At 34.1% G+C, this 24,092-nt stretch overlaps 2 protein-coding genes across 6 annotated transcripts in view; one reads left to right on the plus strand and one right to left on the minus strand.

Moving 5' to 3' along the window:
• Window positions 1–21,010, minus strand: part of LOC143196092 (mothers against decapentaplegic homolog 4) — a 30,144-nt gene extending 9,134 nt beyond the window's left edge. The window contains exons 1-3 of the mRNA XM_076403679.1: window positions 20,233–21,010; window positions 7,600–7,823; window positions 5,269–5,671 (exon numbers count right to left, since the gene is read on the minus strand). Coding sequence (XP_076259794.1) covers window positions 5,269–5,671; window positions 7,600–7,823; window positions 20,233–20,746 — 1,141 coding nt within the window. The 5' untranslated portion in view covers window positions 20,747–21,010. The remainder of the gene's footprint in view (window positions 1–5,268; window positions 5,672–7,599; window positions 7,824–20,232) is intronic.
• The window catches only part of LOC143196094 (uncharacterized), a 127,675-nt gene that overhangs the window by 76,540 nt on the left and 27,043 nt on the right, over window positions 1–24,092 (plus strand). The gene's annotated exons all lie outside the window — the stretch shown is intronic.

Below are 24,092 nucleotides of genomic sequence, written 5' to 3' on the forward strand. Positions count from 1 at the left end.
TTGAAAGTATGGAAAAGGATTTTGGACACTGAATGACCAAATGCTAATAAATAGTGTTAGGAAGTATCGACTGAAATCGACTATCGACTGATTAGTAATCGATTACTTTTTACTATCGACTGTTTCAGTCGCTATTTTTGCTACGACTGATTTTACTACTTTTTCCCAGTGACTGCTTTCAGTCGCTATTTTCGGTTCTACTGATGTTTTTACTATTTACTATCGACTGTTTCAATCGTGTACTTTTAGTTACTATTTTTGGTTCTACTAGTTTCATTCGACTGATTTCTAACGTCGTGGCTCTGTCGTCCTAGCCGCGACCTTGACAAAAATGTACTCAATTTATGCTTACATAGATTTATATGTAATATATATAGTTTTATGATTTTTTTGGTAGTTTGTTTGTTAAAAATAATATATTATATATTAATATAACAGCATTTTGGAACGATATATTTCAAGATTGTTAATGTTATAGGGTAAAAAGATTAAAATTGTGTAAAAAAGTAAAATACTTTTGACTGATTTTATGGAAATAATAAATAATATTTCGATTACTCTCTCAATTTTTGTTAAAAAATATTTCCCTTCAATAATAAAAAAAAGCATTTATTTTATTTCAAAAAGCTCTAGTAGTTATTGTGCGATCATTTTGAATTATGTCATGGATTAGTTTTTTTTTCTGTGATTAGGTATGTGTTTAAATTTTATATAGTATTTATGGTTATTGTATATATTTAGTTTTTAGGTTATGTTTAAGTTCTATTGTACTGTCTATATTTATTATAATATATCATTCAAAAATAGCAATTAATATATCTTTCTCTGTCTCGCTTATACTTCGTTGGAAAATATAAACAGAAATAAAATTAACTGTTCCGAGCAATTATCTCCGTCCTTCCTCTCTCACCATTTGTACAGGAAAGGGTTCGTATATCTTCGTCTGACATTACGAATTGAAAGAAACAGTCGAACCGTGCATTTGACTGAAAATATGTTTTTTGACTATCGACTGATTTGCGAGTAGCGACTGTTTCGACTGTTTTCAGTCGATAGTTCCCAACTCTACTAGTAACTGTTAAAATAGAATAATTATCAGAGCCCATAGGAAAACTCACTAAATATAAATACATAATTTATTCAGCATTCAGGCAAATTTGAAGTGGAATATCAGGATAAAACGATGTCAAACCAAATATTTTCTTTATATTGGTTGTGTATTTGTCTTACTTAGATTACTTTTTGGATGTTATACGATATATTTAAATTTTTCTGTACTATTTATCTAATCAAGATAGTTCTATAAACCGAAAGAAATTATCAATCACAAAGATTTAAGTATTTTGTTATCAAATTATTTCATACTTTCTATTAACTACATCTTATATTTACAATATCCTAAAAAAGCCTGATATTTGATTTAAACACCTATGTTACTTCGGTTAATCTTCGGAATACCTGCAAAATAAGAGAGCTACAAGTATAAAGTACACAAATATGACCTACAATAATCTTAAGACAAATTATATTTTTATATTATTTAACATAAATATCCCTGTGCTGTATGTGCGCATTTTACCATTAATTCATACCATATACACTTATTTTTGCATTGTCTGTCGCTAATTTTTTCTATATAATAATAAATAATCATATTACCTGAACAAAATTTTGTAAATGTAAAATTATCCTTAAAATTACTTCCTAACCACAACTTTTGCAAAAAAGTCTTGCTTATAACCAGTTGATTCATCAACTGCTGGTTATCTGAAATCTCTTTAAGAGCTTGAGTTCGGTTTTTGTCTAATAAGTCTTGACAATGACAATCAAATCAGTTTTAAATCATTCAGAAACCAAAAATGACAATTGGGATATGACCGAGTTTCCAAATGTATTTGATGAGATATAATTTTGAGCGTTTCATAATTAGCGTTCGTGTACATGAAATCATTCAATAATACTAAATGGAAAATTATTATTTTACGTAAAGAAATGTTAGAGTCATCGAATTCAACAGTTAGACTAGGTTGCCTAACAGTATTGGCACTGGTACTTCACATTTTTACAAATAGATATCGCTAATCAAAACACGTGGAAACATCTAATATTTTTGGTCAAATGTTACAGAAATCAGTGTAGGTTTTCATTAGTTTCAAAATTACAAGCATACGGATCATATAAAGCTGTTCAAGATATCTGGTTGTCCTTCCAACTTATGTGATCAATAAAATATGATGTTTTAAAAAATCCCTCTGAACCTAAAAGCGGCGCTATCAGTAATAATTAAAGTACTTAAAAAACTTCTGCTGATCGATCTAAAACGAGTCATAGAGTGAAACAATTAAATACCTGAACGTGGGTTTGATCCGTCTCAGTATAGAAAAAGCCTATTCAGTTATATTCTTAAATATAGCTCAAGTCTCCGACAGTTTGGCACGAGGGACTAAGCCCACTAGCACCACAAAAATCAATCAAAGTAAATCATTGAACTGTTAAACTGTTACATCTCAACCAGAATATTTGAACTCAAACATATACATGGCTACATTTGCTGATAGCGTTGTCATACTTACTACTGGAGATAACTAACTGGAATATAAAAATATAAAATACATTGGTTAACGGGAAAGAAATTTCAATTACCTGTACATAATGAAAATTCATTATGTTCATTCATTCGTTTAGAATATTTTAAGTTTGTAACTTTTAATTATTATCACTGATGTTTTGAAGAATTTTATAGACATTTGACAACAGTGTCGACCAGTACCAACACAAAATAAATTTTATAGATTGATTCGGTTACAGGTATCAGACAGCATTCTGTTTGTTTTACATACAAATGTTTCCGAAAAATGTAAGAATAAATATTGTACGTGGAACTAGATAGACACTATTGAAATGATTCGCATTTGTAATAAGACATGAAGAGAGAGTTCTTATAACGCAAACTATTACAACTATTAGACAACACTGGTAAAGGACGCTAAAGTTTCAAGATATAAACAATCATCGGTTGATCAAAATTCTCCTGATATGACTGATATGGCCTGAGATGAACGTGTCAATTACTTTTAAAAATTGTAGGCAATTATACAAAACGACAAACTCTTATACAAATAAAATTGTAGTTTTTATATGTTATGACTACTGTGTTACTCCCAACAATTCTGTATGATCATCTTGTGTTTTACAGGGAATGTCTTGTTCAAACTTGCTTAAAATAAAAGTTAGGAATCATCAAATAGCTTCATTGGCGGATGAGTTGTTAGTTTCCGTGTGGGACATAAGACAAAAGCAGAAAGCAGTAGATAAACAAAAGCCATAAGCCATTTGCAACGGTGAGATCAAAGAGTGGAATAAATAAGCAAAAAACGATGCAATTTTATTTCAAAATTTAGGTAAAGAAGTTATTCTTTTAATCAGCCTAATGCATCTATTGTTTTTGCAATATGTATTTTAGGCAAGAAATGTGAATAAAAGATAGAGACTATAGAATACATAAATGAAGTAACGAGACATACAGCAGTTAGAATGAAAAGTCCCCGGCCTACCATAGTAAAATAATTTTTTTTGGAAAAATTAGTTTTTTTTTATTCAACATAACTCCCCCTTCAAGGGTGATATACTGATTATAGCGACTCTCCAACTTTTTGATACCATTTTTTTAATACGATTTATCCTTTGCTTCAAAATAGGCATCAGTTTCGTCGATCACCTCTTCATTTGACGAAAATTTCTTCCCAGCGAGCATTCTTTTGAGATCTGAGAATAGCAAATAGTCTCTGGGGGCCAGATCTGGAAAATACGGTGGATGAGGAAGCAATTCGAAGCCCAATTCATGGATTTTTGACACGGTGCATTGTCTTGGTGAAGCAGCATTTTCTTTTTCTTTAAATGGTGCAGTCCACTCGGATGACTATCGATTGGACTTCGGAGTGAAATGATGAAGCCATGTTCCATTCATTATTACATATCGACGCAAAAACTCGGGTTTATTACGCTTGATCATCTTCAAACACTGCTCCGAATCATCAACTCGTCGTTGTTTTTGGTCAAAATTGAGCACACGCGACACCCACTTTGCACAGAGATTTCTCATACCCAAATATTCGTGAATGATATGATGTACACGTTCAGTTGATATCTTTAGAGTGTCTGCTATTTCGTTCAATTTCAATTTACGGTTATTCAAAATCATTTTGTGGATTTTTTAAAATGTTTTCGTCGGTAACAACCTCTTTTGGGCATCCACTGCATTCACCGTCTTCGGTGCTCATTTCACCACGTCTAAACTTAGCATATCAATCCTTGATGGTTGACTTTCCTGGGGAAGGATCCGGAAACTCGGCATCAAGCCAAGTTTTTGCTTTAAATGTATTTTTTCCCTTCAAAAAGCAATATTTTATCAGCAGGCGAAATTCCTTTTTATCCGTATTTTTTACAATAACAAAGGTTGCTTCACTCAAATTGCCAAACTAATGATCCGAGAGCTGTCAAATTAGTACACTCATCTTTTGAGGGTTATGGCTAAATAAAAAACATATGGATTTAATTCTAGTAGTGCCATGTATGTTTCAGGCCGGGAACTTTTTAATTGACCTGATAGATGGCACTCATAGGAGAAATAGAAGAAATTATAAATTATTAACAGTAAATTTGTAAAAATTTTAAAGCATTAATAAATACTAAAGTCTTTAACAATTAACGTTATAAGAGATGTTGCTGAGTTGGTGACATTTTACTGGTTGAACTTTGTATGAATCATTTTGATTATATACTTTATAGATCTAAGTTCTGAAAAATCAATAGTTAATTTAATGATTGTAAATACTGACTCTAAATTGTAAAAAAAAGTAAATTACCTAATTTTGTTCGTTATCATTTTAATACACATGCTAATGTCAAAACAGTTTTGTTAATTTATTCCATATGTATGTTTATAACATAAAAGTAAAGAAAGATTATATATGAAAATAATCTTTGTTATAATGTTCAGTGCTGTAGTAATTATTGATAAATAATACAATGTAGATTACTGAAACTTAATTTAAATTAGGTAGAATTACCTGATAGTTATTTTAATTAATGTTATATCTCATCAGATACATTTCTGATCTTATATTGAAAACAGTGTGAAAACAAGTTTTAGTAACATACTTTTATATGAAAGTAACATGATTATACAAACGCGGGGCATTTAGCATTGATGATGTTTTTTTATATAGCTTTTTATACGAGGCACTCATGGAAAACTATCGAACTCACCTAAACAAAATCGATTGCCTTTACTGGGATCGACGTATCCATCAATAGTAACCGTCGGAATCTTCGATAGAACCTTGAATGTTTCGCCTACCTGAGTGTCCAACTCAAAATAAGCGATCGAACACCAGTATTCCGGCGGCGGCTGACTGGATAGCAATCCAGTATTAACAGGCTCGGCTTGTATCGACATATTCTGACGCTGCTCCCAGTTGTTCGTCGGGAACACGTTGTTCTTGATGGGACCCGCGTTGTTCGCGTTCAGGTTCTGTACCTGTTGCGGGGTGAGTTGTTGGATCTGATTGGGTTGGGGCTGAGCGATCTCTAAAAGGTTCTGGGGACCCTGGTCAGTCTTGCCGTTATAATAGTGGAGGTTTCGTTGCTCTGGTGGGGTTATGTTAAGCGGCTGCAACAACATCATACAGTTTTAATATCATATTATTTTTCATTGTGATTATTATTCTTCAAGCGTTCCACAATCTGCTCAAAGAACAATAAGTGATCGAATTTATGTTATACAATGACATGTAGAAGATTGTCTGGAAAAGTGATTTCTGGTACATACTTGTAAACTAATGTTGTACTTAATTTAATGACTATTACATATTATTTTAATGAGTACAATGATGAATTTAACCGGTATCCTCGTTATCAAGCTAGCCTAATGTAGTTACATGTACATGTCATATCAGTAACATGTCAGTAAACTTAAAATGTTCTTATGTGAACAAAGTATTGATTTTATGATAGTATCCGAAATGTGTATAGTTAGAAAATTACCGATTCCGAAATACAGGCTATATCACCCAAAACATCCAGTACATGGAGAAATAGCCATAATTATCCATGAAAATATAAAACAGCATGAAAGAGAGAAAATCAGGGGGGACTATTTACGAAAATCAGGGGGGACTATTTACAAGCCACCAGTGTATACATTGAAGAAGTACACGAGCCATTAAGAATGTGCTGTCTAGTGTCCATATAAACACAATAACAATGCAGATCAATACTACGTTCAGTAATAGATTAATTGCCGGAGGAGACTACAACGCAAAACACGTAATGTGGGGTTCTAGGGTTCTAGATTAATAACACCAAAAGACAGAGGATTGGTCAAAACAATGGAGGTACATAATATACAGCATATCTCTACTCGCTAGCTAACATATTGGCCGTCAGATAGAAATAAAATTCCTGATACCACAGACTTTTGTGTTACAAAAAAATTGACAAAGAAATGTGAAAAGCTGAATCCTGCTTTGATCTATCATCTGATCACTCAGCAGTCATTATAACAGTAAAACTAGCTGGTCATTATTTAGAGAGAAACTAGACAATTTTGTACCGCTAAATTTACCTCTCAAAACTGAAAGAGATACAGAAATAGCGGCAATAAATATAACAAAAAATATACAAGAGGTCGCATGATGCGCAACTCCTAACATATCAACAATGTACTTATATAGAAAAAAATACATAGATTAGTCAACCAAATTAATAAAAACCTAAAGGATAAAAAATAATGCTCCGCTGCTTTTCTCGATATACCTCTCAAAACTTCAACAAGCTGTGGTACAGTGAACTGCATATTAAATTGAAAAAGCTTTTGCTCCATACGCATATTCAAGTACTGAAATCATACCTTACAGACAGACATTTTGTTGTGAAACAGGGTGATGAATACACTGACCTACATCCAATATATTCAGGTGTTCCGCAGGGCAGTGTTCTTGGTCCATTATATCTATAGGATACAGATGATCTACCGAACTTAAGAAACACTAATGTTGCAATATATGCTGCTGATATAGCGGTTTTATCATCACGCGAGGATCCAATATCAGCTACAAGAAACCTTCAAACAATCTTAACGTCGAAATGTCGAATTGTGGTCGAAAACATTGCGTATTAGAGCAAATGAGCACCCTTTGTATAAGAACTTATCCCTCAGTAAAAATGAATAATTATGAACTCCCACTAGCAGACAATGCTAAAATATCTGGGAATGTATTTTACATACAATATATTTGGCTGTAGTTTCATACGGAACTACCTGTTGATTTATATATACGGGCTTGTACTTGGTTCTTTTGTTGGTAAAATCAATATGCAATGATTTGTTTTCAAGCGCCATGTTTCTCTTTAAGCTTTTCTGTTGATTCAGTTCTGTCTCCAAGTAGGTAAGTTGCAAGTGTATAGCAGATAAAGGACTGATTCCAATACATGTATTTTGTGTGACAAGACTTAAGTATTCTTGGTCTTAATTAATAAGTTTCCCTATTACTAAATATATAAAATATAAAATTTATTTTATTATGTAAATGCAGTTACCTGAGTTATTTGTTGGGGTATATTGATTGGTTGCGATAAATGATGCAGCGTAACACCACCCCAATTAGAGAGATCAGGTTGTGGTTCCTGAGGTAGTCGAGGTTCTTCCTTGGGCATCTGAATGCTAGTCATGTGCATAGTGTACATTCCTTGTGGAGGCGGCTGATTGATGATCTGATGCTGACCAGGATGAGGATGATGGTGCTGAATCGTTTGCGCTAAACCTATCCACAAAAAGAGAACATAAGTAGATATATTATCCCATTTCGATGTTTCAATTGTAATGAGGTACATTGATTTTAACGTTCATGATATTATTGATGTTCAGTACCGTTATATTTTAATTACCTATAGATGGCAATTTTACTTTTGTCACTGAAAATTAGTTGCTCAGGTACGTTTTTATTATGTTTGCAGAATTATCACCCGACCACCTCGAACATCAAGATATCGCACGCGTATTTGCATTTTTTATTTTGCTTTATTGAGTACTAGCGACCCGCCCCGGCTTCGCACGGGTGCAATGCTGATACTAAATTAAATACACTACAGAAAAAATATGAACGTTGTATATAAAAACATAGCGGCCCGCTCCGACTTTGCACGGGCATAAAATATATATGCCTATGTCACTCAATGAAAACATGATTAAAATCGATCCAGTATTTTTGGTTCATTCATTACTGCCCTTGGCCTGCACGCATTAAATTTGGAGTAAAACAATTCCTCTTCCCCTATACTTACTATGAAGATTTCCTGCTATCTTTGGAATATCTAAATTCATACAATTTTTATTACATTACACATTTTTAAACGCAAATTTTAAATTTGTAATATCTCCGAAAATATTTGTTTAATTTACATGCTGTAAGGAACCATATTGATCTATATTAATTGCACACTGTATTTAAGGTACTTAATTCGATAAGGATTAATGCCGTATTGCTTAAAATAGCTTCGTAAATAAGCCATTTTCTCACGTAAAAAGTAAACAATAAAAATGGTTAATGTGGGTTATCCCTAAAAGATAAACATATACCATCGCGGACTTTTTTGTAGACCTTTTTATGGTGTACAATACTGTAGTACATTAATTTGATCTAACTCGTAGGGTTAGGCAGCGTTTTTGCTAATTGCTAAATAAGCCTAAAAAATAGGTTAATTTACGACATCACGTTAGAAACCTCTAAAATTAGCAATGTTGCCTTAGTATATTATGCATGTATTATACATATAAACCTTCCTCTTGAATCACTCTATCTATTGAAAAAAAACCGCATCAAAATCCGTTGCGTAGTTTTAAAGATTTAAGCGCACATAGGGATATAGGGTCAGAAAAGGCGACTTTGTTTTATACTATGTAGTGAAGTAGCTATTATATCATTTATTTTGATGACAGTTGTCGTTCGACCTTCGTAGAGTAAAGACGTGTTTGGAGCGACGGTCAGTGTAATAAATTTGAAAGTGTACTACCTGTGCCACAAATGCGATTTTAAAAAATAAGTAAAAACCGTGACGACAATAACAGTGTTAAAACTGCGCGTTAAATGTTTAGTGAAAATGTGTTTAAAACGATGGTCACTGCAATAAAGTAACAAAGGTAAAATTTTGGGGGCTGTTAAGGGTCGGAGGTGCATCATCTGTACCACAAATGCGGCGTTATAACGGTTCTGAAACAAATACCGGTACTGAAATTTTTGTAAAAACGTGAATTAAACTATTCATTAAATAAAAATGATTAATAGAGAGAACCAGAGACTAAATGAGATGGAAACACAATCCTCAACGTCAGGTGAAGCTTATCTGGCACAACAGAATCAAATCTTTTGTCAAGAAAACCATAAGAGAACGCAAAATGAGCAAGCTCTCTATAATGCGTATATTAACGAAAAAACAGCCCGACGGAATCTGGAAATTGCACTAACAAATATGCAAAAACAATTAGATGCACTACAACTCCTAATAAAAAACCAAAACACATACAATCCAACTAGCATTCCCGTAGTGAACCAGTGCACTGAAAACAAATTGCCTGTAAACTATGAAACAGACGAGGAAGAATTGCAAAAAGAAGTAGGCTGGATAACAGTTAAAAGAAATAAGAAACGAAAAGCAAACTACACACCTGAAGCTTCACCACAACAACCAAAAACCATTAAAGCACAAGAATTGAATAAAGAAATAAAAGTGCCGAGACCACCTCCAATTATAGTAAGTAATGTCACAGACTTTGACTTGCTATATGAAACAATGAAAACAAATAATATACTATTTAGAGCAACAACATTAAACAATGGACAAATCAAATTAAACGCCGAATGTCGTAAAACTTTTACGAAAATTGCTGAGTGCTTGGAATTCCTAAAATTACAATGGCACTCGTATGAAGATAAGCAAACCAGAGACATTAAAGTAATGGCAAGAGGGCTTCCACCGACAGCTAAAACTACTAAAATAGTGGAAGAGTTAATAAAAAATGGACTTAAATGTACTGACGTCACAAATATCCTGAAAAAAGAACGAAATAAAAATAACAATGGAGAAATAGTTGTCCAGAAGAAGCCTTTACCACTGTTTATGTTATCATTCCAACATAACACGGACATAAAAGCAATTTATGAAATTAAACAAATTCTAGGAGTCGAAGTAAAAATAGAACCTCTTAGAAAGGCAAATCTTGTGCCACAGTGCAAGAGATGCCAATTACATGGACACACACAAAAATTCTGTAAAAGGGAACCAAGGTGTGTAAAATGCTCAGGAAAACACATCACGGGAGAATGCAAAAAACCCAAAGGAACAAAAGCGAAATGTGCGAATTGCAATGAAGCGCATCCAGCAAGCTACAGAGGATGCGTAGTTGCGAAAACATTCCAAGAGAGAAGAAATAAAATCAGTCAGGCTAAAGAGCAAAAAACAGTGACTCAAAATAAACAACCAAAAATGTACAACGAAATCAACGATGAAATGACCTATGCTCAAAGCATAAACCAAACCGCTCAAAAAGAAACAAAAAAAGAAGACGTTACAACCAACGAACTGCTATTGAAACTTATAGCAAAGCTGGACAACCAGGAAAAGATTATTGAATCGTTTTCTGAAAGATTACTTAAACTCGAAAACAATAGGGCGGTGGCCTCAAGAACTAAAAATGGCAAGTAAAGACATCCGCATCGCAATTTGGAATGCTAATGGGATTCAGAAACATCACGCTGACCTACAAGTATTCCTAGAATTGCAAAAAATAGATATTTGCTTAATATCTGAAACCCATTTGACAAAGGAATCCTTTATTAAATTTAGAGGATATTACTTTTACCACACCATTCATCCAGCTAACACAGCAAGAGGAGGAAGTGCAATAATAATAAAAAATAATATATGCCATCATCAAGAACCCGGACTCAGTTTAGCAGAAAATCAGGTAACGGCAGTAACTGTTATATCTAGCAAATACAGGGTTACATTAGCTTCCATATATAGCCCTCCAAGATACAACCAAAAAAAAGAAAATTACTTGAATGTTCTAAACAACCTAGGAGAAAAATTTATAATCGGTGGTGATTTCAATGCTAAAAATACAAGATGGGGATCTAGAATGACGACAACTAAAGGTAATGAATTACATAAAGCAGCTGCTGAGCTAGGGTGCAGTTACATGTCGACAGGAAAACCAACTTATTGGCCTACCGATCCAGAGAAAACTCCAGACCTGTTAGACTTCTTTATAGCTAGAAACATAACCACTAACTACATGGAAGTTGAAGAAAATTTTGACTTAAGTTCAGATCACACACCTGTGATTTTGACGCTGAGTGAAAACATTATAAGAAAACAACAAAATCCAACATTAACCAACAAGAGGACAGACTGGGAAGGATTTGTTGAAGAAATAAACAATCGAATTCAACTAAATGTTCCCCTTAAGACAGAAGACCAATTAAATTATGAAACCGAAAAATTCGTTGCAGACATCCAACAGGCAGCTTGGAATAACACTCCAGAAATTAAAACTTCAACCAAAGGAATAAATTACCCGAAAGAAATCAAGGAAATGGTAGCTGAAAAACGAAAACTACGGAAAAAATGGCAGCAAAATAGAACACCTGAAAATAAGAATATCTTAAACAACATAACACAAAGGTTGAAGAGGGAAATTTTGGAAATTAAAAACAATTCCATAAATAACTATCTACGAAATTTAACAGATGACAAGAACACAGACTACTCGCTCTGGAAAGCCACTAAATACCTAAAACGATCCTGTCTACATAGTCCTCCGATAAGAAACATGCATGGAAGTTGGGCACGCAGCAACCTGGAGAAAGCAGAAGCATTCGCTGACCATTTAGAGAAAACTTTCAAACCAAACGAAAGTGAAATTGAACATACTTTACCGGACATAGACGGCGAAAATTCGACAATTCAATTAACAACTCCGAAAGAAGTCACCAACGTTATTAAAACTAACATCAAGCCAAATAAATCACCAGGCTATGATTTAATAACAGGGCAATTGCTGCACAATCTGCCAAGAAAGGGTATTATAAAGCTCACTAACTTAATCAATGCAGCATTTCGACTGAAATATGTCCCAGACGTTTGGAAAATGGCTGAAATAATAATGGTTCCAAAACCTGGAAAATCACCAAATGATATAAAAGCTTATCGACCTATCTCACTGTTACCGATGATAGCTAAGGTATTTGAAAAGCTCCTCTTGAAAAGATTAAAACCAATTATAGAGAGAAAAAACCTAATACCAACACACCAGTTTGGGTTTATTACCAAACATTCAACGATTGATCAAGTGCATAGAATAACAGATGTTATTGAAAAAGCCTATGAAGATAACAAAGTATGCTCAGCTGTATTCTTAGATGTAGCACAAGCTTTCGACAAGGTATGGCACAAAGGCCTCGTCCATAAGCTACAGAAAATATTACCGAAGCAACACACCGAACTATTAAAATCTTACATCACAGCCAGAATGTTTAGAGTGAAACAAGAGGAAGCTTACTCTACAATAAAAGAAGCTAAAGCAGGTGTACCACAAGGAAGTGTACTGGGGCCAATTCTGTACCTACTTTATACATGTGATATACCACAAATCGAAAACATTACAATGGCTACATTTGCTGATGATACTGCTATTCTTGCTGTCGGAAACAATAGCGAAGAAGCAACCCGAAACCTACAACAGGCTACTGACGCTATAAATAAATGGACCCAAATCTGGAAAATACAAATTAACCAAAACAAATCTGTGCATGTTCAATTCACCTATAAACAGGCCGCGCTTACACCATTGACCATAAACCACACTGTCATACCATACAGCAATAATGCTAAGTATCTCGGAATGACACTTGATGCAAAACTACGGTGGAAGGAACATGTCAAAAAGAAAAGAAAAGAACTTGAGTTAAAATATAGAAAAATGTATTGGCTAATTGGAAGAAAATCTCAGTTAACTATACATAATAAATTACTTCTATATAAACAAATATTAAAACCTATATGGACATACGGAATACAATTATGGGGATGTTCCGCAAAAAGCAACATAAATCTAATACAAGTTTTCCAGAACAAAGTCCTAAGAAGCATCGTAGGTGCACCCAGATATTACCGGACCATTTATTTACATCGAGATCTTCAGATACCGACTGTCAATCAAGAAATTAAAAGAATTGCAAAGAGACATGAGGAGAGACTTCACTCTCATGTTAATTTCGAAGTATTACAACTCTTGGACAACACCAAAACCGGACGCAGACTCAAAAGGACCAAACCATTTGAACTTGTGTAGTGTGTTGTAGTGTAGTGCAGTGAGGTGCATTAGAAAAAACTCAAAGTGTTAAAACAATTATTATTATGTTAGAGACTATGTAGGACTGATGAGTCCTATTAGATATATACCTAGATTTAAGCTATTATAAGGACAAATTGTAGGTTAGTCGGCAACGACTAGTAACAATGTATATAATTATAAAAAAAAAAAAAAAAAAATTTATTTTGATCTCCGTTTTTATATATTTAAACGCCCTGGATTTAAAAACAACCCTACAAATATTTCCAGGTATTAGAGCCCTGTTACATAGGAAACAATATTTTGTTGCCGAATCCTAAACATATCAAAAAGATTGGTGAGAAAAACCAGTAGCATAGCAGCCTATCGTGCGGATGCTTGTGTCTTAAGGCATTATCGCATCACCATGAATAATCAGAGCAAAAAACAACAAATTATCCTGTTCGGTTTCCGCTATCCTGTTCGGCAACATATCTAACTAGCTTGTCAGCAATTTCCTGGGAATCATTTTTTGCATATCTATAAAGTATTTATCTGAACTTAAATGACGCATCGGCGCTGTTGAACGTTAGTAAATAATATTGATAACAACGCAGACTGTCTTATCTAGTACAATCGAAACGTACAGTAAAACTGAATGGGCAAAGGAAGTGAACGGGACGGAATATAAACAAGCTGTCCGCGTGCGAGTCTGAGTAAGCGATGTGTTTTGCACTAATGCAATTTTACTGCTCTGAAGCTCCATTGAAAATATGTACATTTATATAGCATGTTCAAGGAAGCTGAAAAAAGAAATAAAACTAAAGCTGCTAAACGACACTTCAAGAAATAGAAGTCACTAAAAAATAAAAAATAATCAAACTTAGATTTTTAACACAAAAAACCTTTTAAAATAAAAAATGTACATAATCGTTGTAATAACTAAATAAATATTATATTCTACTATATACACACAGTTTAGATTAATACCTACCTAAATTTATTTATCTATTTACAATATTATTTTAATTACTACTAACTAATTTATTGCTCAGCACTGACTTCAAAGTGTTCAGTTGGTAGTAGTTAAAATAATATTGTAAATAGATAATTAAAAAATTTAAATTTAGGTAGGTATTGAGCTAAATTTTGTGTATATATTAGAATATAAAGTAAGTGTAGTAGATAGGTTAAATTATTTTTGTTTGTTTATTTTTATTTAGTTATTACAACGATTGTTATGTACATATTTTATTCTAAAACTTTTATTGTTTTTTGTTAAAAATCTAAGTTTGAGTATTTTTAACTTTTTGGTGAGTTCTTTATTTATTTCTTAAAGTCGGTTCAACTTTTTTGTTAAAAATATTTTATTTTTCTCTTTTTAGTGTTATATATTTACTCAATAAATTACGCAGTTAATTTATTAAGTGTTATAATGAATAGCCCAAGTAAAAGTACAGGAGAAATAAAATGAAGGAATAAAACACAAACAAAAAATATTCTAACCATTATATCATAGAAATTAGTTGTCCTCAATGGTTCTACGACGTCTCATATGATATGGTTAGTGCTTAAAAAGCAAACTGACTGACTTTACACTGAACTACTTCCGATTGCTTGTCACATCAGTTAGCAATAGCATTCATTATACATCAATATCTGATTATTTTAGATAAAAAATACGTGAAAGCATTGTACGTGCCTTAGAAATTTGTGGTTTTCTGTAGATTTCACCCCCTTCCCTCATCAGATCCTAACTTGGTTCCAATGGAACCACTTCGGAAGCGCACTCTTTCGGAAGAAAAAAAGAATTTTAACAATCGGTCCGATATTGACGGAGAAATCGGCGAGCAACATAGAACCTCCGTCTTTTTTTGAAGTCGATTAATACAATATTGATATATTAGTTGTAACATTCAACATAAACGAGCTGTCTTCGATAGATCAATATAGGGATCTGCAAAAAATATGTTGATTTGTTAATATTTTTATTGGCCAATATTTTCCAATATTTTTTTTTTAATATCGATAGTTTTATATATCTTTTCCTGTTAAAGATGCCGGAGGGATAAATGAGTAAAGTCATTTTCTAAAATACCGTTTTTAAAATATCAGCATTTTTATAGCGTTATGGCGATATTTTGGCCTATCCTGGCCTTTGGCTTATTTGGGATATGGAAAAACCTTTATAATTGACCATTGGTAGGAAGAGAAGGTGATTGGCAAATGCATAAGGTCAGGGTTGAGAAGCCTAGATAGAAGAAATAATCCAAATTAAAGTTAGTTCACATAAATTGTAATTAGTGCAAATAAATTAAATAGTGTAAAGTGTTTCACTAATTCACAAGAAAATCTAGCTGAAATCGTTAGCTGCAAGCAACCATGGCGCAGTGTAAATTAGCAACAATAAAAAAATAAAAGGGTTCTAAAGGCAGTTTGCTACGAGAGCTCTAGAAGAGAGAACTAGTTAGCTTTAGTTAGTTTTTATTAACACCTTCCGTTGTCAATTTTGTGTTTGCAGGAGTATCAAACTTTGTTTAAGGATTCATCACCCGTATTTCAAGAAACTTTACCCTAAAAAGATAGAGCTATTGTAAAAGAATATACATATTAAAAGAAAATATCTATATTTTTCGCAATGGTAGACATCCCTAGATCAATCTAAAGTGAAACATGATGTTTCAACGTTGTGGCGACAGCCAACTTGTGGGAAATTCCCCAATCTGCGGAGAATCTCACGCTGATCAAAAAGGGGGTAATATCGATATATAGGAGGAATACTAGAAAAAGAATTCCAAATGCCTACGTAATCATCTGAAAACTGGTTAGAAAGTTTTCAGTTCGTTTTCTAGGTTTAGACAAAATATACATTGAATTAAAAGTAAGACAAAGTATGGAAAATTTGAAGAAAGATGAAGATGAACCCCGCGATATATTGCAATTTTTTTTTTGATTACTTTGACGTCAGATATTATCAAGCGATTTGATTTCAGGGATCCTTTTTTTTTATATCCACTGTACGTCCATCGGAAGCCCAACAGCTACAAATTAAATCGTCGCTGACAGTGCTGAATCGATTTCATGTACTTCATAAATATGTGAGAGCACAAAAAATGTTTCGCTTTAAAAGCTCAATGACTCAAAATATATTTTCAAAAAGCTGGGGGTGTAGGCTATCGAAAAAAATATCGATATTCCCATATATATTAAAAAATATCGATATATAGGACAAAAAAAAATATATCGATATTTTTGAGAAAAAATAGGAGTAGAATAATAAAAATAGAGTGAAATATTAGCCTAAAAGCATCTATTATTTCTAAATTTCTTAAAATTTTAAACAAATTATATATAATTTAATCTGAAAAAATTTCGAAAAATATCGGCTAAAAAAATATCGATATATCGGGCAAAAATATCAGAAAATATCGATATATCGATATTTTTTCTGCATCCCTACCCCAATCGACTAAATACAGCTACAGTAGTGTTTTTAATGACGCAAGATGCATCCAAAAAATATAAGGAAAAGTATAATTCATTATAATTCGTGACATTATATTTTATTCCATATAATGAAATAATAAAAAATAAACATTATTTAAACGGTTAAAATTCGTTTAATTTCTTAAAATAATTTTGAGGGGAATTTGTGGGGAAATAGAAATTTTTTCTCCCCAAAATGAAGAACTTAATAAATTGGTATTGACAATCCTGCCCATAACACTACTCTATTAATTTGGTCTCGGTGACATTTGCTGGTTTAGCTCCTTGTACGGGATTGAGCGTGGGAATAATAAAATACAATAAAACAGAGGGATAAAAGTCTGAAAAACATTTTGAAATTAAAAATAAATAAACCAAAATATCAGAGAAGAAGAATTAATTTGAATGTTAAGTAAATGAGGGCAAGGCATGACTAACTAACATATCTAACTATATTACATATCAGTCAAGCTCCAATAATACCACACGAATTTCAGAGGATGTATGAGATCATAAATTATCATTGGGAAATATAATTCTTGACAATACTCATACATACTCATCAATACTCTATACTGAAATAATCTTATGTAGCGACCTTGAGGCATGTCGAATTTTACATCGTGGAATAACGGTCTACAAAATACCCAGAAATATAATCCCAGATTGTTGAACACGGGCTGGGTGCCAGCAGCGCCAACTAGGACCCGATAATGAATAGCTGGCGGCAACCCCGAGACGTTTATCTAGAATGTTATTGAAGGGTATTTCGATTAATTCAGTGCTCAACCATCGTTTGCTTTAGACGTGCCACCATCGACTGCCCAAGCCTCGTCTCCAGGTAACACCGCTGCCATCCGTTTTATCTAATTGTATTTTTCACATTTTTTTATATAGCCAATAAATAACGGTCACATAATGTAAACACCACTGTTTCATTTCGTTTTACCTCCATTCACCGAGCCACATCTTTTACCCTAAACTTAAATTCACAATTACTATATAAAATTACAGTAAACCCCCTTAGTTTCCTATGCGGTTAGCACATCATTAAATGTTAAAAATCTAAAGTTTTTAAGGAACGTGGGGAAATTTTGTTTGAAGGTGTCTCCTTCATCAAGTGAATTTTTCTTGAAGAAGTAGGGTTGGAGCGAAGAAATATATATATTGGTAAAGATGAAAAAGTATCGATATTTTTTGTTCGCCGATATATTGATTTTTTTTTTAAATATCGAACCCGACATCCTTAAAATGAATTAAAATTCATAAGCTGACGTGAATTTTGTGACAGATGACCCGATAATAAAAATATACAAATAAACGTTTTGTTTTCGATAGTTTGATCCTTTGATATATATATATATATATATATATATATATATATATATATATATATATATATATATATATATATATATATATATATATATATATATATATAGTATAAGTAATAAATAATATTTTACATTTTTTAAATATTATTTGGGTGGTTTATATGCTCTTAAAATATTAATATATCTTCTTGAAATGAAATTGTATGTCGTTAAAAACTGATTTTGTTGTTGATATGCTGGTAAAAATGGCATAGTTCATTGTCAAATGTGCTTTTACTGATCATCCTATTTTTTTGCTAAAAAATAGGACCGGAGTGGAAAAAGTTCGATACGAAAACCTTGGATTTGTGAAGAGTATCGAATTTTGTTTTGAAACTAAGAGGTGAGACTCTTTGGTCATAAAAATAGTTTTACGTGGAAAATTAGAGTTTATGACTGAGGCATTATCGATTTTTGCATGTCGATGATAAAAAAGAATTAAAAATGTAAGGATTGCACATATTTTAATAAAGTAAAGTGGTAATTTAACATCTTATGGGAGTGGCAATTGTTCCCCAGCTACTTGGAGCAATTATTAGCAGAGTTAAGTGAAATTTCGAGAAATACATGGGAGTTTAAACTGTAGAATATTCTAGCCATAAACTGTTAGAATTAGAAAACAGCCATTCTTTGAATAACTTTACTATTCTAGTAGTTCGTGGATTCAGAGCACAGGCATTTTAGTTCATGATTTACTATTTGCAAAGGCAGATTGCATTGGCGTAGTTATTCAGCCGTAGGGTAATGGAGTTTAGAGACAACACAGAAAGGTTATCATTCCATATAGGCTAGACCATAGACATTTTGGTAAAAACAATGCCATTAGGAAGATCATCAAAGGTAGACTGGTGAACGAAGATACAAGTGATACTTAGCAATAATTTACTATGACTGAAAGAAATATCATATGAAGCAAAGTGTTATACAGCGCAACTAACGCGGCGCTGGATATTGTAAGAAATATTTTTACCGTTTGCTGTGGTGATGTGAAACATTAGTGTTATAACGGCTTATATTAGAGTGGGATTGGACTAGCAGTGTTGTTTGGGCAGTTGATTCAGTAAGTCGTTGCTTCTTTTCGTAATTTTTCGGCCTATAAATTAATTCTAAAGGATTTACAACAGTTGTTGTGTTGGGTGTTGTTGTTATGTATGCAGTAACAGGTGTTACTGTACATTAAATAGCATCGGGTGTAGTTGTAATCCATTTTTTTCAGGTTTTATTTTTCACTATGCATCATTTGTCGAAGTGTGAATAAAAATTTTTCAGTGCATAGAAAATGTCTGAATTTGTACAGAGTTTTATTTTTTTATTACAATTTGAAGAAAAAATCGGCTGAGGACCACTGCATGCTTTGTGAAACTTTACGAAGCCATAAGCTTATGGCATCCATGCTCAATTGATTTCAACATATGAATACTGATTTCGACGTTTTAAAAGTGATAATTTTGATACGGAAGTCAAAGAGTGTTCTGAACAGGCAAAAAAATTGAAGGCAGTACTAAATATTGATCCGTGTAAAGCTTGGATATGTTATGCCGTATGAATTGAAGGCGTTTGGTCATGAACGAAATGCTGCTTCAGCAGCAAAATTGGGAAGGTTTTTTGCAAGAAACTACAATGTTATTCTTCAGTATAACAACGCTCGACCATATGTTGCAAAACCTTTGAAAACATTGAAATGGGAAATACTACCCCATCCGCCTTATTCTCTAGACCTTGCTCCTTCTGATTACTACTTATTCCGATATATTGTCGAGGCATTGAGCCGTGGTCTGATTTAAAAAACCCTTTAGAACTAACTTATAGGTCCAATAATGTTACTACAGGTTATGTGATGAAGAAGATTATTATGGCGATATTAGTCTGGGGTTGGGACCAGAGTGTCGTTTCTGCAGTTAATTCAATAAGTGTCCCGTTAAAATGAAATAATTTTAAAGTAAACTAATTGTGGAACTCATATCAGTCGTTCCGTATAACTACCGATATCAGCTTCGACGTCCATGAGGCCGTTGGTCCTAGGCGGTGCCGGATGTAGCGTGAGCGACGACAGGTCCAGACCGGGTGACACCACGCGCTCATAATGGTACGGATTCACGCACACCAGGTCGCACTTGAGATCGAACGCGTACGTGCACAGCTTGAGGTGTTTCAGTTCGTTCTTGTGCAGGTCCGGCCAGCGCCATATCCGGGCGTAGATCACGTGGGGGAACCCCTTTCGCGCCGCCACCTGTAACCTCCCGTCCAGGGTGCGTTGTATCGTGACGCACTTGCTGGGCTGGGCGCCGCCGGTAGTTATGGCAACGATCAACGAGTCCAGTTCGTCGCGTTTCTCCTTCAGCTTCTTGACCAGCGATTCGATTGCTCGCCGCGAGAAGCCTTCGCTCTCGCCGCCCTGCCGGTGACACATCAGCGTGTGAACGATATTTTGACAGGCGTCGGCGGACGACGGCACGTTCTGTTGCGGCTGCTGCTGCTGGCCGACGACGTTGGCCATGGCGGCGTAGTGGCGCACGCACGCACTTCGAAATGTGAGGTTACGTACGCCTCGACATCGGCACCGAAACTAACCACGGTCACTGTTCGGTCGGGCGGTGGAAGCGGCACCGAATCCGATTTTAAATCGGCCGTGGCGAGGGGGGCGGAGCGGTGCGGGTCGGGGAGGTTCGGGATCGTGCTTTTTCGGGCTTCTAGACGAGCGGGGAGCAGAGATGGTGAACGCGAGACGACTATGACGACGACAAACTGGTAAATAATGCAACCGACTGACACTGGTGGAACGGTCTGGTGGAAATGTGTTCGATCTTGGCGCCGTTCTGGAGTTTTCAGGGCAGTGTCGTCGAGCGCTGGCTTGATTCGCGACGAAAAATGATAATATTAGACGTATAGGAAACGCTTCGCCTTTCAGTTTCGTCAAAATGTTACGTAGCGTTATTTTTAACATCAAAATAAATGATATGAGAACGATTTACACACTCACACAATAAATAAAGCAGACATGTTAAAAGAATGCGAATTCATATGTTTTTTAGTTAGCCCTAACCCTCAAAAGATGCGTGTATAAATTTGACAGCTGTCGAATCATTAATTTGTGAATTATAGCATTTGAAGTGAAGCAACTTTTGTTATTGCGAAAAAATGGATAAAAAGGAATTTCGCGTGTTGATAGAATATTGCTTTTTGAAGAAAAAAATACAGTTAAAGCAAAAACTTCCCTTGATGCCGAGTTTCCGGACACTGCCCTAGGAAAATTAACCATCAAGGATTGGTATGCTAAGTCTAGACGTGATGAAATGAGCACCGAAGACGGTGAACGCAATGAACGTCCAAAAGAGGTTGTTACCGACGAAAATATTTAAAAAATCCAAAAAATGATTTTGAATGACCGTAAATTGAAATTGAATGAAATAGCACACACTCTAAACATATCAACTGAACGTGTACATCATATCATTCACGAATATTTGGATATGAGAAAGCTTTATGCAAAGAGGGTGCCGCGCGAGCTCACTTTTGACCAAACACAACGATGAATTGATGACTCGGAGCAGTGTTTGAAGATGATCAAGCGTAATAAACCCGAGTTTTTGCGTCGATATGTGACAATGGATGAAACATGGCTCCATCATTTCACTCCGAAGTCCAATCGGCAGTCATCCGAGTGGTCTGCACACAATGAACTCGCTCCAAAGCGTGGGAAATATATTAGATGTATGCGTATTAGATGTACTATAATGTTAAAATAAATTATATTTGGTAACACTTTTGTTCAATTATTTTATTTAGATCGGAATTTTCTTGTATGTCAAAGCCAAACTGAACTAAGACTCAGAGTTTATGCGGCAACATTGCAATGTTTCGACGTCACAAATATCCATGAAGCATTACTAAAAAAACTTTGAATAGATTGTATCTACGCCACTGCCCGTCAATTCAAATGCTTCATTGCAATTTCTCTGCCTTGATTGGAGGGTCGTTTATAAAGGATTAGATATTGGACAAGTTGCTAATAACTTTTCTTATATATATAGGTAAGGAAATTGTCCCATCTATTTCCCATCCGGATCTAATCCGATATATTTCATCCTGTTTCGAATTGGATTTATCGAAATAGCTTTTAACAAAATCGTACTTGACGCCGATCTTCGAAACATCAATAGTAACGGTGATTTCCGTTGCCGGCACGATAAGTGGTCCAGCACAATCCAACGGTAGTAGCGCGGGAATTTTCGTTTCATATTTGACCGGTTTCTTCTCGGACAATGTTGAAAGGGTCAAGGATTTTACAACGCCAATCCTATAAAGATCATTGTTTAAATTTGATTTGCGGTTTGAACGATACCGTTGAAATGATGGGATGTAATAATTTTGGCGCTACTTTGATTATTTCAATTTTAAATAGCTAAAAGTATATAGAACATAATATCAACACAAATCCTCATAACATTACATCTTCGTTTCAGGAACATTTTTTGAAAGAAAAATGTTCTTCAAGTATCAGTTGAAGGTCAGGAAACTATATCTGAAGAATAAACTGAAAGTTGAAACAATTCGTGTTCCTAAAAATTGATCAGTTTACCACGAATTATACCTCATAAAAATTTAGGCATTTTTTAATAAGTAGATCATACGATCACATGAAAATTAAGAGAGAATTGTATGACATGATATTTCAAACACGATATAACAATGTACCATGAGTAATTTAGAATCGTGTTCGAATTTCTCAATTCGACGAACACTGTTTTGAAGTATGAGAAGAACTAGAGGTCAAGCAACTAAATCTGGCGAATAAGCTGAAAGAAAGAAAGAAACAATTCACCTTTTAATCTACTGAGAAAAAGTCAGTCTATGAATGTAAAAAAGTATGTTCAGCTATATATTCTTAGATGTAACAAGCTTTGGATAAGGTATGACATGACGGTCTTGTTCATATACTAAAGAAGATGTTATCGAGACAACGCAGTGAACCATTAAAATTTTACATTAGGTATAGAAATTTTAGAGTCAAATATATAGGCCTGCTCTATAATAAAAGAAGCAACAGCAGGTGTACTACAAAGAAGTGTATTGGACCCAATTCTTAACCTACTCTACACATATGGTATACCATAAATGGAAAATATAGCAATTGCTATATTTGCTGATGATACTGTGATTCCTGCTGTCGGAAAAAATAGGGAAGAGGCCCCAGTAAAATTTCACAGCAGGCAAGTGACAATAAAGAGAATTGGAACACAAACATGGAAATTAAAAACTAACGAAAATAAATCTGTATATGTACAGTTCACATATAATCAGGCCGCACAAGCACCAATAACAGTAAATGTCTAGTTATCTGTCACTATGAAAAGCTAGTGAATCGAATGAGGGAGGCATGAGGAGAGAATACATTCTTATATTATTATCGAAGTATTTTTGAGTAACACCAGAGCAGGGCAAATACTCACTACACTTAGTATACTGTATGTGCATTAAATAGAAAACAGCAGTCTTAATATATAAGTATTATTACACCAGACACTAGGATAGGACTCATGTGTCCTCCTAAATATATACCTAAATTTAAGTTATGGTAAAGACAAATTTTAGGTTACTTGGCAGCGAATAATAAAAATGTAATAAACAAAAAAAATATTGTGGGCCTTGCTTGGGAATCGATGACAACTCTCAGGTCTTTCATTAGCGTACTGAATAAACTAGTATAGGATAATGTTAGTAACAATAAATGGCTTACTTGATTGGCGAAGTGGTCAAGAACGAACCTTCTACTGTTGCAATAGCCTGCGACTCCTACTGGGACATGGTCGTAAATGTATGTTTGTGAATGTTGAAAACGTAAG

Source organism: Rhynchophorus ferrugineus, unplaced genomic scaffold (assembly GCF_030347505.1).
Source record: "Rhynchophorus ferrugineus isolate W39M unplaced genomic scaffold, kcgeb_rfMv2 rfM4, whole genome shotgun sequence".
Lineage (NCBI taxonomy): Eukaryota > Metazoa > Arthropoda > Insecta > Coleoptera > Curculionidae > Rhynchophorus > Rhynchophorus ferrugineus.